Source organism: Corvus moneduloides, chromosome 6 (assembly GCF_009650955.1).
Source record: "Corvus moneduloides isolate bCorMon1 chromosome 6, bCorMon1.pri, whole genome shotgun sequence".
In the NCBI taxonomy this organism is placed as follows: Eukaryota; Metazoa; Chordata; class Aves; order Passeriformes; family Corvidae; genus Corvus; species Corvus moneduloides.
The window spans coordinates 36,634,720-36,650,361 of NC_045481.1; the positions used below are offsets into that span (position 1 = coordinate 36,634,720).

Sequence of the window (15,642 nt, forward strand, 5' to 3'; positions counted from 1 at the left end):
AATTCCTCCGTGTTTTCCCCCTTGCTCCAAAACTACTATCATCTAAGGAAACAGAAACAAAATAAACTAGTCTTTACTTTGTTTAATCACAGGAATACATTGTTAAAAGTTTTCATATTGTTGTCCAAAACAGTGACACACTTACCTGACCTTTACCCTGCATGATGCTGTCTGGTCTGTGTAATCATCCTTCCTTGAAAAGAGGCCCTTCACAAACCAAAAGTTTATGTAAATTTAAAATACATTAAGAAAAGCTAACTTCTTAAACAAATGCAAGTGAAGAAAAAAAAATACCTCACATATACGAGGTGTCAGCCCAATGGATGCCTTCAAATAATAAACAGAAAAAAAATTAAATAATGTATTTTCTAACACTTGCAAAAACTTTTAAACAAAAGCTAAGTTATAAGTCACAGACAGAATCACAGTGCAGAAATGACTGTACGATGGATTACAACACAAAGTATAGCCATGGAGTGTAGTTCAGAACAGCATGACTATTTATACCAAAAGTAATTTTAGAGCAATGTACACAGCATTGGTGAGAAGCTTAGAGGCTTGGGTTAAATTCAAAAGCTGTTTGATGTAAAGGTACTGGACATGTCTAGGTCAGAGGTGTTGCAGTCTAGATGAAGCCAGGCCAACACTGAAACTAGCTTGATTGGTCATAAATATTTTTGGTTTCTCCTTATTCTAGTTCTATTTCTTCATGCTATGGCATCAGAGAGGAGCCTTGGAACAGCTTTATATTCTAGATTTATAAATTTTGTCTCTCAGAGAGAACAGGATATGGGGCTGCTAACAATACCCACACTAGGTGGTTTAAATTTTGCCCAAACCGTCTACATAGCACTGAAGTACAGCGTGATTTTGTGTGATGAACCCTTCTTAAGATATGATTGCTAACACTTCAGTGACTGCAGTGCCAACACACCCTGGGAAAGACACCAGGGCTTAGGTGGATTCTGCTTGCTGAATAGCATGAAAGGCTTTTTTTAGAAGGCACCCTTGAAATGGAGTTAAGAGAAGAAAATCCAGGTTCATCAAGTGGACCACCATGGAGAAAAGTTCAGTTTATACCAAACACTGGAACACTGTATCACAGTGAATATGTGTTATTAAAGATCAGAACAAAGCAGTATTGCACTGGAGAAAGAAATTATTTTTTAAGCAAGAAATCACTTAGAAACACAATATCCAGAAATTTCCTTGAAAATAACGATAACTTCAAGTCGTGGCCATTCTGAATTGCTAAGATATTTTCAAAATAGGGTAATACAAATATCCTAGTTTGCCATCTATTAACCCAAATTTTAACAATTCTTCAGGCTTTCATGGCATAAAGCTTGATTTCACATAAAATTAATAGACAGTCTGGTAATAATGTAACTAAATCCTACTAAATATTGTTGATGTATATTGAGAAAATAAAATTTTAAAAATCCAAACTCCTGTCAAAAGAACAAACTATGTTAGAACAGGCCTCTTATCTTTGGGGTTTAAACACATTTTGTCCTTATTTCACCTTAAAAATTGAATCCCATGGATGTAGAAAATACTGGTCCACTTAAGCAAACTATTTTGGGTTTTTTTTTCTTTTTTAGCAGCATGTTTCACCAACAGCTAAGAATATTCATGGATAAAAATCGAATTGCCTTGTGTTGCAGCAAAACACCGGAAATCATCAACTTACTCCATCAATCTGAGTAGCAAGACTAAAATGCACTTTAGGTGATGGCTGGTAGACAATCTTAAAATGTAACAGCTTCTGTAAACTCCATGCAAATGCACGTCAAAACTGGAAGTATTACTTTCCACAGGTCAAATATTCTAAGCAAATAATCAAGCCTGTTACAAAACTATTATTGTGAATTGTATCCAGTTTTATTTGTGAAAATAACTTAATTTCAGCATAGTTAAGACTGCCGAAATACCCCATAGGAATGAGCACTTTGTATTATCTTGAGCTACAGTTTCTAAAACCCAGAACTATTCCAGCGTATTGATTTTTTTTTTTGTCCTCTAACTTTGTGATAAGATTCATACGTAGCAAGAAGAAGATTACCTAATAATAAATATTTAAATTACACCACGCTTTCTAGTATTTTTACCTGATACTCTGTTTTTCATCTAAATGTACAAGCTCTCATTTTATACATTTAAATACCAAGCAAAACATGTACAAGCATTCTGCTCAACAAGCATCACACCACAGTTTAAAAATAAAGCGATGTTTTTGCTAGATATCCTGCCCTCAACCCTAAGTTTAAAATGAATGGTGTAACTCACAGGTGTTCCCATCATTGTGTATGTTTTTCCTGAACCTGTCTGTCCATATGCAAAGAGGCAGATGTTGTATCCTTTAAATGCACCAGACAACACAGAAGTGCCAAGGTCCTGGAACACCTGAAAAGACCAAGAGAAATAAAACAGTCCATGAACAATATGTCTCCCTGTAAACACACTGCATTACTTGCAGATCTTGCTCCTTTAATAACTCCATGGGAACAAGGATCTTCACATTTGTCTTCCCAATTTCTCAGACTCAACGTTAAGTGCTCAGCATTCATTGTTAGAGCTTCCTTAAGACACTGGTATGCCAAGCATAGTGCTGACAAGGAGCAGTAGTGTCTAAATGCTTCCCTGCCTGCTATCTCTTGTTTCATATTCAGACTATGTGAATTCTTGAGGATCTTCCCTACCCCAAGGTTTTACAGTTCTCATCATAAATTTGACAGAAAGGCATGATCAAGGCTCTTTAATGCAATGACATTAGTTTGGCATTGAAAATACAGGTCAGAAGCACTGCAAAGTCTAACCTGCATGCAGGTTTCACTCAAGCAGTATTTCTATCTGACCCACGTGGTCAGTAAGTGACACCACTAAAGGCTTCATGCTTTATCTTCTCTTCACACCAAACACACAGGGACATGCCTTTTTCTGCTCATGGTATTACAGGGCCAGGACCTGTTACCACCAATGAGTATCAGCCTCTCAGGACTTCCAAAGCTTGCACTGGTCCTACTGTGGCTCCTAAAGTTGGGCCAACACCACCAAACTACCCATACAGCAAGATCTGAAGAGTCATTCCTTCTACTTTCCCTGCTCCGTTTTGTTTGGATCCACAGGTGACCCACATTGAGACCACGTTTTCAGGACATCAAAGCCTTGCCCCAGACCAGCTGAAAGGACACCTAGTAATGTTTGCCAGGAAGTGTATTGTGGATCAAAAGGTTCCAGTGGGCAGGCTGCCAACCCCTCTGCATACTTTGGCCTTGCAAAAGAGATGGTACAAGCATTAATGCTTTTGCTGTTAACACAGAAAGCTGGCTAGTATATAGGGACAGATGCACAGGATTTCAGTGTTTCACTGCTGAGAAATCTCATCCACTGCCAGGTCAATTGCTTCTCCAATGGACAGATAAATGTACTAAAAATGATACAAAAACCAATAGTAAAAAAACAAACAAACAAAAATTCATAGCTACCCTGTCTGTATTTGTAAGGGTATGTGACATGTCAGAGCATCTGCTTCACTAGGATTATCAGCTCAAGAAACTTTTCCATTCAAAGCATACAAAGACAGCCATGAATAAAACACAGGGATTCAAATGTAATAGACAAGGGATTAAAAAAAAGATAGAGACAAACTCTCCAGTCATTACTGGAGGCCATTAAAAAACTGAAGTGGAGCTTCATAGCCAACAAGCTGGGGGAAAAATGAAACAGGAGAACTTGGGATATTTGAGTGGGGTCTGCAGGGCTGTGTAAAACTCATCAAGGAATGTTTAAGGTGAGGAGTATTAAGGTATGGAATATTAACTGAGAGCAGAGTTCAAGCTGACAGTCAAGGAATTCAGGGGCAGGGGTGCTTCTGAGCACACACACATTTGCTTGTGAGCAGCAAGCTGGCCTATCAGGCAAGTAGAAACCCTGCACAGAGGTTAAAAGGGCTCAGGGTCCAGGCAAAGTTATTCTCATGTGAATTCTCCCGTGAACACTGAACTTTCCCTCAGTAGAAGCACCACTAGGATCTCTTCCCTACCTGGCTAGCATGCAAAACTTGCAGGACATCTCTAAGACAGGACACTTAAGCTGAAAGGAGAAAGTTCCTCCTGTGTGAGCACCTCAATGCAATCAGTAGCTGCAAACATGAGGGGCAGGAGGAATGAATCTGACCTAAATTCAAGATGGCAAGAACTAGATCTGAAGATTGACAGGACTGGAGTCAAGCAGTATAAAGGACTAAGAAATTACAGGATTAATTATCTTAAAGTAAGGGGAGCAAGGCAATACTGTGCCCATTTCAGAATATCAACATTGAATAAATTCAGGAATTTTGCATGGCTCATTGTACTGAAACCAGCTGGATGCCTCCATATCAATTCAGAAACCCATACTTCACATGGGATAAATGCAGCCTTGAGAATTATCTAGATTCTGTGATAGTCTCCTCATTAAGAGCTGTCCTCCTTTCTGAAGGTTCACAGATCTTTCAGAGTTAGTAACTGAGCTAAATATAATAAAACGAAATCTTCACACAGGGCAAGCTTTCAGGATAGCAACACTAATCAATGTCATCTGGACACTGAAGCTGGTATTTTAGAACAGCATTTTACTTCTAGCTTTGTTGTTGAAACTTTTGTATGACATTGTGCAACTCATTTAACATTTTCATGGTTCAATCTTCCTATAGATAAATTAGGAATAATGCTATCCATTAGTAGAAAATCGTGGGATGTTCTCACCAGTGTTCATAAAACTCCTTGTGATTTTAGAACACCTATGGCAATTTAACCCAACTGTGCAAATTATTGGGCATGCCCTCTCTCCAAGAGTACCTTGGACTCTCTGAAAGAAGAGCCTCTAACTTCAAAGTCTCAGTTAAAGCTGTTACATTTACTCTGTATTAAATACACATGGCTATTCAGACATTTTAATTCAAATATGTTTCAAATCAGACCTTTTTGGATTAGGCCTTGAGAGAAGACATACAATACAAGCAAAACTGGATACTCTGAAAACAGTGACATAACCCTAGGATGGTAATGCATCAGCATTTCAAAAAATTATTTACTGAACTGCTATTAAAAGCTGATTTGTACTGCTTTGTTTTTGTTCTTTCTGGTAAATTACTCTTTCTCCTTTTGTGAGGATAAATTACAATTAATTGAATATAGTCTCAATTTAGTCATAAAAGTCTCTGTTTTAGTGTACTGCAGAAAAAATGGAGAAGTGAAGCACTGCAATGAATTTATTACTTGTTTAAAAATGAAGGAGAGTAATTGAAATCAAAGCTTTTTCTAATATCAGAGGCATTAGTCCAAATACCCATCAGCAATAACAGTTGCAGATTATACAAAAAGACCTCTAATTAATCATTTCGGGCATATGTACTAACATATTTCATGATATAACAGATTAAATCACAGATTTTGTTGATCATGAGGTGCGGATGGCAGGGAAAAGAAGATTCTTCTGGGATTCTTCCAAGTCTCACATTTGAAATGAAACTTCAGGAAGATGAGGTTTTTCAAAGAACATGGGCTGGATACGGCATCCTGCAGGGAACACACCACTTGGCTGAGACAACGATGTCTTCCCTGCATGGCTGCTCTGCGTGATTGGCACTGTTCACTTTGCTCCATGCAAGAATGAGTCTTTCAACAAAGCCCCAACTAGCTTTGCCGTGTCCTTTCCCTGCACTTGCCCAGCTGTATGTGGCCCATATCCCATGGTGATCTGTGAAATATTCTACAATTTATTACTTGTCAACGGTGCTAATAGTGGAAAAAGTTATGAGAGAGCATTAAGAAAACTGTCCAATCATCACCATCGAGTTAATACTATTTAGAACTGAAGACCAGAAAGACTGACTATTTATTTTCTTTGAAATAAGATGTATTACAGGTTAAATGAACGTGCCACTGTGCAAATAACCTCTCAAACTTGTTTCAAAATCAAAAATCATGAAGTATAAACTGAAGTCAGCATGGAACACAAAGTAAATCCACACCAAGAAATTGCAGTTAGTATCAGGTTACCCTGACAAGAAAATCAGGATTTATTACTCAATTCAAAAGAAAACAAAATTTGATAAAACAGAACAAACTGAGATATGATTTTGGGTTGCTTTTTCAAGAGAGCTTGAGAATTTTAACCTTTTTACATAGACCATTTAAAAAATGATATATCAAGAATATTAATTGGAAATGCACCTTGTCTTACCAAAAGATAAAAAAATTGGAGGAGTTGAGGAGATTTCAGAGAAGGATACCACCTGTCCAAAGAAACAGTGATAACCAAGTGACAGAAGACATTTCTTCCCCCCATTGCATGAACCTTTAAAAAGTGAGTTTCACAATACTAAAATAATAAAACTCTTCTGTTTTAAAAATTGGAAACATATTTTGTAGTTAGGTTAGTGGGTAATAAGCATAACGATCTTTTTCACTACCAGGAGATTTATAAGAGGCGAGCAGTAATCTGTTCTGATCCTTTCCCATTTGGATAGCACCATCAGAAATCTTCTCTCAGCTCTCCTTTGCTAGATTAAAAGTCAAAATCTATAGTGGGTTTTTTACATCTTTCTTAAATAATGAATTTTCAAGATACTGAAAAATACCTTATTTATTAGGCTGAGATTATATCACATTTTATCACATTAGACCTGCATGTCTGTGTATAAATATGCATTAGCAGACAGATGACTATATTTTGTTCTGGAATATATTTTGTTCTACTGCTAGGAAGTAAAATATGGCATGGAGCATATCCAGTTACTTACCATAAGTGAAAGAATTTTCAGGGTTTTTTTACAAACAGTAATGATTTGGGACTTTAGTTTACACTGAAATTTTTGCTTGGATGTTAAAAAGCGTGAAGCCTTTTGTTTTCAAATTCTTCTTTTTAAAAACGCCTATTTGTTTTTGAAACAAAAGTTTTAGCATATTCTATTTCTCCCAATTGCCTGTGCATATCATGAAGACTTTCTTTCTTTTATATTCTTTGACTTCTCAGTTATTATAAAACCAATGGCCTGTGGATAATCCCTTGAATCTATAATCTCTCCGTGACACACACACAGACACAAGTGTGTTGACTGTCAGATTTTCTTTTGTTCCTCCAAAAGGTTGGAGATAATTAAACTCTTCTCTAATGCATGAGATTCAAACTAATGCTACTGACTTTATAACATGAGGCTCAGTTAGTATCAGTACCTTTGACTTTTCTTTGAATTACTATGCACTGAACAGATGCACAACTAGGACTGCTGATGACAACAAACACATATTTTACATTTTAAGTGGAATGGGCTCTCTTTATTCTCTGATTGTGTCCCTCTTAGACTAATAAATGCTTTAATTTTGAAGATAATGGGTCATTCTGTTAGAAATGAAGGTTCAGCAATATAAATTTCCTGAGCATAAAACTTTCCTTTCTTAATCTAATCAGAACCTGTATTGCAAGAAGAAAGAAAAACCAATTGTTTTAAATGACAGCAAATTGTTTGTTATGCCTTGGGGCTTAATAATTTGGGAAACTGAATGTTTTTGCAAGTCTCTCAAGCCAAGTCTCAGAGTCACCTGAAAAAAAAAAGTCCAGTAAACTTCCAGGGACAGCATGTAATGCCAAGTTTGCAAATGTAAAGGATCAATATTAATAAATAAGCATTTTCTGGCACTTGGGGCTTTTTTTCCCTAAGTAATTTCTGGAAAATAATACTTGCATTTTGCTTTTAGAACAATGAACAAACAAGGACCAACTCTGACTGAAGCAGAGGGAAAGGGAGGAGAAAGCAGAAGGAGGAAGATACAACTTTTAGGAACAACAAGAGAATAGAATAGTTTATCATTCTTATTTGTACAGTACCTATTTTCTTTTTTGCCAGTGTCTGAAGTGGTCAATGTATAACAGTAATACTAGGAAACTAAACCAAGCTTAGGAACCTCAGAAATTTCAACAGAGTTTATTTGGTAAAGGCAAAAAACCTCAGGAATAAAGAAAGGAGTTTTGAATAAATAAAATTGCTACTTGTTACAGGCATAGTCCACAAGCATCAACATTGACAACTCACTAGAAGCAATTCAGTTCTACTGTAAAACATTAAGCTAAAGTTAGAATACTAAGGTAAATTCCCACAGCTAATAACCAGGACCAAAATCAAAAGACAGTTATTTTCTTGCACAGCACAGTCTAAAAACAGCCTTTAAAATACCGCAGTTTAATGAAAGTGGAAAAGATGAAACTGAAGCAAGACACACAGCGAACAGCTACTTTTCAACATAGAACCAACAAATGACTTTATAAATGTTGTAAAAACTCAGTGGCCTGACTTCCATTAAAGATTTGCCATGCAAACAAAACAGAAAACTTCCTCATCAGTAAATAGAAAGCTCCAGAATATCAATAGAAAGCTCCAGAGTACCAAGACAACTGCAGCAGATGCAGCTACAAAATGAACTTAGTATAAAAAAGGTGCTGCTATTTACTATACAAACAAAATCACTCTCAGCCAATAGGTCAGGGCAGTCTGAGTAACTGAAGAGGCTCAGTGCTGCAGTACCTATGTGTCTGCCACAGTCTCCACTATGAACTACACATATGCTGCATCTCATATTTGGTGTGTTTTCCTTCCAGAGTTCCACCCACCTCGAGCTGTTGTTGTTTGGGTTACAACTAAATTGTGTTTAATTAAATTGCTGCTACATCTCAAATGTAGCATCCAAGACAGATTTAAGGTGAAAAAAATACTTAATGAAATAGAATTATGCAGAACTAAGAAATTCCTGCCAAAATAATGAAAGCCTTCATCCCATAACCTTTACAAACCCCTCAAGACTAATTTAAATAAAAAGGCTGAAAGAGAATGCAAGGAAGGAATATGCAAAAACAAATCTAGAGGGGTGTTCCAATAATGCAAAGCTTTTCCTGCACGTGTTTTCTCTTAACGAATATTAAACAAATGTCAGCCGAAGGGTTTTCTGTACATGGCCAGAGAAAGCACAAGCAAAGGGAGGCACATTATGCTGCTCAGTTGCACAGAACCCTCTACTGTGACATTTGGATTACTTCAGCAACATTACTTCTTGGTTTGAATGGGATAAAGCGGAAGGGGGGAAGGCATCGGTTGGTTAGTTTGGGACCGTTTTTTCTCTCTTAACAAGAGGCCACAGCTTCACAACCAGGATTATTTCTTTTCCTTCTCTCTATCCTGCCTTTTCAGTTTCTTTTTCCCAGTCCAACCGGAAGCAGGGCAGTGAAAGGGACGGCGTCTCTCCAGCTCAAGAAGCTTGGCCCGTGGCAGAGGCCTTTGCACCAGAACTCAAGAGACAGTTCTGTTCTTGGCTCTGCCAACAGACTTCCTGTGTGTCCTTAAATCCCTCTGTGCTTTAATTCTCCCTGTGGGAGACAACGATTTCTTTGTTCATCTTATCAGCTGTGATTTCTTCCAGTGGAAGAACTGTCTGCTCTGTGTGGTAATGTACATACACACACACACTAAATTTAACAGCATAAAAGTTCATGCTTGATTAAGGTATTTAGGAGAAACCATAAAAATACTAGAAAAAGTCACAGAGAATATGTGACAAACCTATTGTTCTTCTGGGGGCAGCAGGAGGGAGAATATTGGATTCTGATTAGGCTGAGTGGTCGCTTTACATTCCTGCCATTTTATCGCTGAATTATACAATCATGAAAATACACCTTATGCACTCATTAAAAAAATCTCTCATTTTGAAAAAGGAAAAAATCTGTGCTTACCACACCAGTCTAATTTATAAATGTTCTGATAGAACCTGAACTTTTAAAAGTTCTAAACTGCTTCATCACCAAAGGCACAACTCCACTCTCTACTTCTTTTTCTCTTTTCTTTCTTGTAAAATTGCTGGTATTCTACTGTAAACATCACTCATGTATTTTCATCTACCTGTACAAAACCACATACCCCTCTTATCTCTTTTCCTTTCCAACAGGGATTCCTATTGTGTTACCACTGATTTACAGAAGAGCGGTTTTTATGTAACAGCCATATAATCCAAACCCCACAGCATTTGACACTACATCAATATTGATTTAGCTCAGTCCAGATATATTTGTCATAATAAAGCTTTCTACACTGAAAAACACATGACAATTTTTGGCTTTGTTAATTAATACTTTAGGATTAACACATAGCATTTTGTGGTTTTGGGGTCTTTAAAGCTAGATAAAAACTTCAGTAAGCATCCTTAGGGAAAGAAAGGAGAAGATCAGAAGCAAATAGCTAGCTACACACAACTTGCAACACTATCTACAAACCACTTAATGAGCAGAGGAGCAACTAAGTGGTTTCATTTCTCTGTCCCAAGAACCTGGGGCTGCGGGTTTGAGTGCTGCTCCATCCTGTTTGCTGGGTTGGATGTCAGAGGTACAGATTTAATTTCTGTGCTGTGCATCTTCAACAGCAGAAGAATAACACTATGATTTAGGCCAGTGCCAGCAATACCCCATGAAGGAAAACTTTTCCTGAGTGAGTTCTGGGCCAGACCATTCAATAATGGAACCATGGGGGAAGCTAAAATCTTCAGCTTTTCTAAAGGTCTAGCAAAGGTTAATGTCACAGCTAGAAGAAGCAACACAATATTCTCTGCAATCACAGTGCCTTACTCCACCTGGGCCAGATGTTTTAGACATCCCATTCCCCTGCCCCAGATATTACTTCCTGCCAGAAAAATAATGCACATTGTCACTTTAAATATTGTGACACCATAGTTATCTGTGCCTGAATGACTACTGAAAAAAAGTAATAAAAAGGCAGAGCAGTTTTACTGATATCCTCTTAAAATGAGCAAAATAAATACTGTGAGAGTTGTTAAGTGTTTGGTTTTCTTTGTTTTTTTTTTTAATACTCAATGATATCTCTCTTGCAATGAAGAGAGCAGGGAATAAATAATGGATTATAATGAAGTTATAAATATCCTGCATTTTCTCCCACCATTGCTAGCTCTTGGCTAAGATCCCAGGTCATTAGCGGATGTCTGTGTTTCCATGTGAAAGGAAAGTAAAGAAAAACAACATAAAATTACTAATTTTTTTTGTACAAGACAGCAGGTATAAATATCAATTCTCATCTGTGTCACTGAAAATAACTGATGGAGATGGAAAAAAGGTTGTTCCTTGACTTTATTACAAGGAGGTAGAAGGAAAAAGTAGTGATTTAAATTTTTTAGTAGTTCAGTAAGGGCTAACAATTGTTTGCAATACTCAGACAATACACAATGACAGCACAATGACACTATCAAGACAGATTTCTGCTATTTTTCCCCTTCAGCTGGAAATGGGCGTTCTCTTTTCACGTGTCATCTAGCTCAAGTTGATATTTTTGCTATTAGATCACCGGCTCTTAAAATTTCAACACTGGAAAACAATTCTTAAGCCTATAAAATATACTTCCCTAGCAATAAGCTCAGTTTTTCACCTTCATACAGGATACCAAAAGAAAGTAAAAATTAAACAAAAGCAATGACAAGACATTGAAAATAGTTATATATCTCAATAATTCTTTTAAAATGCCAGCAGAAATTCTACAAGTCATATTCCATTTGTAAAACTATCAGCAACGACTGAATTTCTATGGTACTCAAACCCAATATGCTTCACATCATGCTTCTAAAGGTAAATTTCCTGTATTTGGCAGAATTTAATCTGGGGGAACTTCACAAGTGCTCATGGAACTCGCTAGTGCTCGGTCTGAACTGTACCTCAAATTTCAGTTTTTTACAATGGCAATGATGAGACTTATTGGAACGAACCTGTAACCTGATTCTAGACTACAATCTAGACACATATTTTGTTTATAAATTGGGATATTAACCAAGTTTTAGCAGTATGTTTTGTTAATAAGGCAATTCTTGTCATCTATAAACAACCATATTTATGATATTACTGCACAAACTGGAAGTATTGGCACTTTACTGCAAAAGTTTCTTATTTAAAAGAAATTATGCCTCCCTATTTGGAGACATGAGAGGGTTTAAAGGATGCTTATTAGTAATACACAGTAGGTGCTTCTACTTTTGTGTTTCACAGAAAGAAAAAAAAAATTCCTGCTAGTTTCAGGAAACAAGACTTAGGACTGTACCTGTTTTAATCATCAGAGGGATTTTTATTTCAGTTGCTTGCTTACTGAAAATAAAGACATAAAAGCACATGCCTTCTGACAGGGACAGTTTTTAGAATATTTGCAGGATTTATGGGTGCCCCATACATTGGGTAGAAAACCGGCAGGATGGCCAGGCCCAGAGAGTGGCAGTCAATGGAGTTACATCCAGCTGGTCACCAGTGGTGTTTTCCAGGGCCCAGTACTGGGGCCAGTCCTGCTTAGTATCTTCAATGACTTGGACGAAGGGACTGAGTGAAGCCTCAGCCAGTTCACACATTACACTAAGCTGGGTGGGACTGTTGATCTGCTGGAGGACAGGAAGGCTCTGCAGAGGGATCCGGACAGGCTGGATTGATGGACCAAGGTCAACAGCATGAAGTGACTTCAACAAGGTGAAGTGCTGGGTCCTATACAACCAACCCATGCAGCACTACAAGCTTGGGAAGAGTGGCTGGAAAGCTACCCAGCAGAAAAGGACATGGGGGTGCTGGTTGACAGCAGCTGAACATGAGCCAGCATGTGCCCAGGTGGCCAAAATGGCCAATGGCAGCTGGCCTGCATCAGCAATAATGTGGTCAGCAGGACCGGGGCAGTGACCATCCCCTGTACTTGGCACTGGTGGGGTCACACCTTGAACCCTGTGTGCAGTTTTGGGCCCCTCACTACAAGAACCCTGAGATGCTGGAGTGGGTCTAGAGAAGGGCAATGGAGCTGGTGAACAGTCTGGAGTATGTGTCTTATGATCAGTGGCTGAGAAAGCTGAAGTTGTTTAGCCTGGAAAAAAGGAGGCTGAGGGGAAATCTTACCTGTCTGAACAACTACCTGAAAGGAGGGTGTGGTGAGGTGTGGATCAGTCTCTTCTCCCAGGTAACAAGGGACAGGATGAGAAGAAACAGCCTCAAGATGTGCCAGGGAAGGCTTGGATTGGATATTAGAAAAAGGTTCTTCACTGAAAAGGTTGCTCAGGGAAGTAGTGGAGTCACCATCCCTGGAAGTGTTCAAAAGATGTGTGGATGTAGCATCTGGGGACATGGCTTAGTGATGAACGAGGTGGTGTACATTAACAGTTGGACTCAATGATTTTAGAGGTCTTTTCCAACCCTAATGATTCTTGGAATAGACTATCTTGGAATTAAAAGGACCTTTAAACGTCATCTATTCCACCCATTCTGCAAGTAGCAGGGAACAGTGACATTTCCACTGAGTAAACTCCTTTACAGCAGTGGGACTAATTTTATGCCTGTCTCTTGAAACATTTACCTGACTGGCTTGAACTAAAAGTGTAGCTGATGTCCACAAAAAAGATGTGAAGAAAAAATCTTCACACTTACATGCATTCAGATATAACTTCGATGTACATTGAGAAGATTAAGAATCACCCAAATGCAAGTTTTTTGACTGTGATTTAGCTCTTCAAAAATTCTTTCAAGGTTAAAGATTTATGTTTGGTTTCTTTGAATGTAAAAAAAAAAGAGAATGTTTTCCATGGTGTGTCCCACAACTTTAAAAACAAATAACATAAAAAATGGTTTGGAGATCCTCTGGAAAAAACGTCCTTTCTAAATTTGTATGGTTTTAGCAGTTTCCAGGAGACTCCAAACAACAGGAGGTAATTTAAGGTGACTATTGAGTTCATAGAGAGAGGTTTTGGCATCCTACTCTCAACAATATATTAAGAGTGAAGTTTGACAGGGCTAGCAGTTCGGTAAATTGTTATTTCTGCTCTTTTGCAAGGTCACTGGGCTCTGCTCACTTCCAGCTTACAGGGACTGGGGGCTGCATATTAACAGCCAAAGCTGCAATGCACAGCCACAGCTCACCTAACTAGAAATGCTACATTAAAAGAAAGCTGCACATTATCAGCTTCCTTTATTTTGGCTCTCCTAGGGGCAAAAATTACTTAGGCTGGACAGAACTACTGCTTTACACTGTTCTTCTCTTCCCCACTCACTTCATACCACACCAAAAACTGGACAAGGCATACAATGAAGATGGTACAATAGTTCATACTATACTTTAACTAAGCATAAAGCAAAAAGCAAGATGATTCACATCATCTGTAAAAAGTATTTGTAAAATACAGAAGACCTCAACTATCCCAATACTCCCATAGAGCAAAAGAGAACAGCATACATTTTCAGAAATTTAAACATGGAGATCTTCTAAAAAAATCAGTAAAAAAGCCCCAGGCACCAGAACCAAGGAAATCTCCATGTCCCAATTAAGGTCACATACTTCTGTGTCATTACAAGCCCAGTAATAAACTAAATCACTGATATTACCAAGATGAACAAAGACCCTTTGGCAAGCTGTCAAAAAAAAAAATTAATAATATTATGGCAAGGCATTGCCTGTGAAGAAAATACTGGAGTTTCCCTTTCAGACATGATGTTTTCTGGGGTAAAAAAAAAAAAAAAAGCTGTAAAAATATTCAGAGGAACACATTTGATTGTCTAGGAAAACTGTCATTTTTTTCCCTCTAACTAGTAAAACACATGAAGAGGTTGTGATACAGAAAAATGAGACAGAATGAAGACATTTCTTCAGCATTGAAAGCTCTTGAAGATGCATTAAATTTTATTCCTTTACAAATTAAGATTTTATGCTATGCAGCACACTAAAATGGGCAAGAAATGAGCAAGCAATGGGCAGAGGCAGAGCACTAGTGGTTCAGAAAATGTATTTACAAAGGATTGAAATGCAGGACATTAATGCATTTGCAGGGTTTAAGTAACTAGCCACCCTTCTGCATATACTTTTCAACTTGTTGGTACAATAGTCTATAATGAGGTACAAATTTTGTCACTTATAATTGCAACTTAATTGTCAGTTCTATCCCAACATAAGTTTATTGTATTGAGCATATGTTAAATCAATAGATTTTTAAATACGTCTCTTACCTCTTTTTCAATACAAGTGTCTTATTATGATTAACTGATTCAGAAAAAGACAGGTTCACATAAAACCTCAGAATGTTCTCGAATATGACAACCTATTATCTATATTTCTACTTGCACTGTCTTCTCTTTTAGGTAGAGAACAGTTGCCTCAGCTAGAAATTCAGTTCCTAGAGAATATTGCTTCTTTTTCAAAAGAGTATTGAATAATGACCCCATGTTGAAGTTGATAGGTGATTTCCAGACAGCTGCGCTGTTTAAGATGATCATCCATCTCCCTGGGAATTCAGTGCAGACTTCTCTCCTTTCAGTGTAATGACTTCACAGAAGCATTGGGTGTTTCTTACATTCAAGATCTGTAATACACTGCTCTCAAAGCAAAAGAAGGGCACAGTATCTCCAAATTTTTTAAAAAGGGCTGCTTGCTTTGATCAAAGCTGCCCAAACAGGTCAAAGGAGCACAGTGAACTGTACAATTTAAAACATTTCACTTCTAACGCTTCTTTTTTTTATTAGTCCCTTGATCACTTTGAAAAAATCAAAGCCTGACTTGAAAAGGATTTTTAAAAGCATACTTCTACAATATTATTCTAGATGTAT

The 15,642-nt window shown here is 37.6% G+C and overlaps 1 protein-coding gene across 2 annotated transcripts in view; it reads right to left on the reverse strand.

Annotated features, from left to right (window-relative positions):
- The window catches only part of STARD9 (StAR related lipid transfer domain containing 9), a 101,389-nt gene that overhangs the window by 57,901 nt on the left and 27,846 nt on the right, over positions 1-15,642 (reverse strand). For both annotated transcript variants that reach the window (XM_032111531.1, XM_032111529.1), the window contains exons 4-6: positions 2,290-2,406; positions 295-327; positions 146-207 (exon numbers count right to left, since the gene is read on the reverse strand). In XM_032111531.1, coding sequence (XP_031967422.1) covers positions 146-207; positions 295-327; positions 2,290-2,406 — 212 coding nt within the window. The remainder of the gene's footprint in view (positions 1-145; positions 208-294; positions 328-2,289; positions 2,407-15,642) is intronic.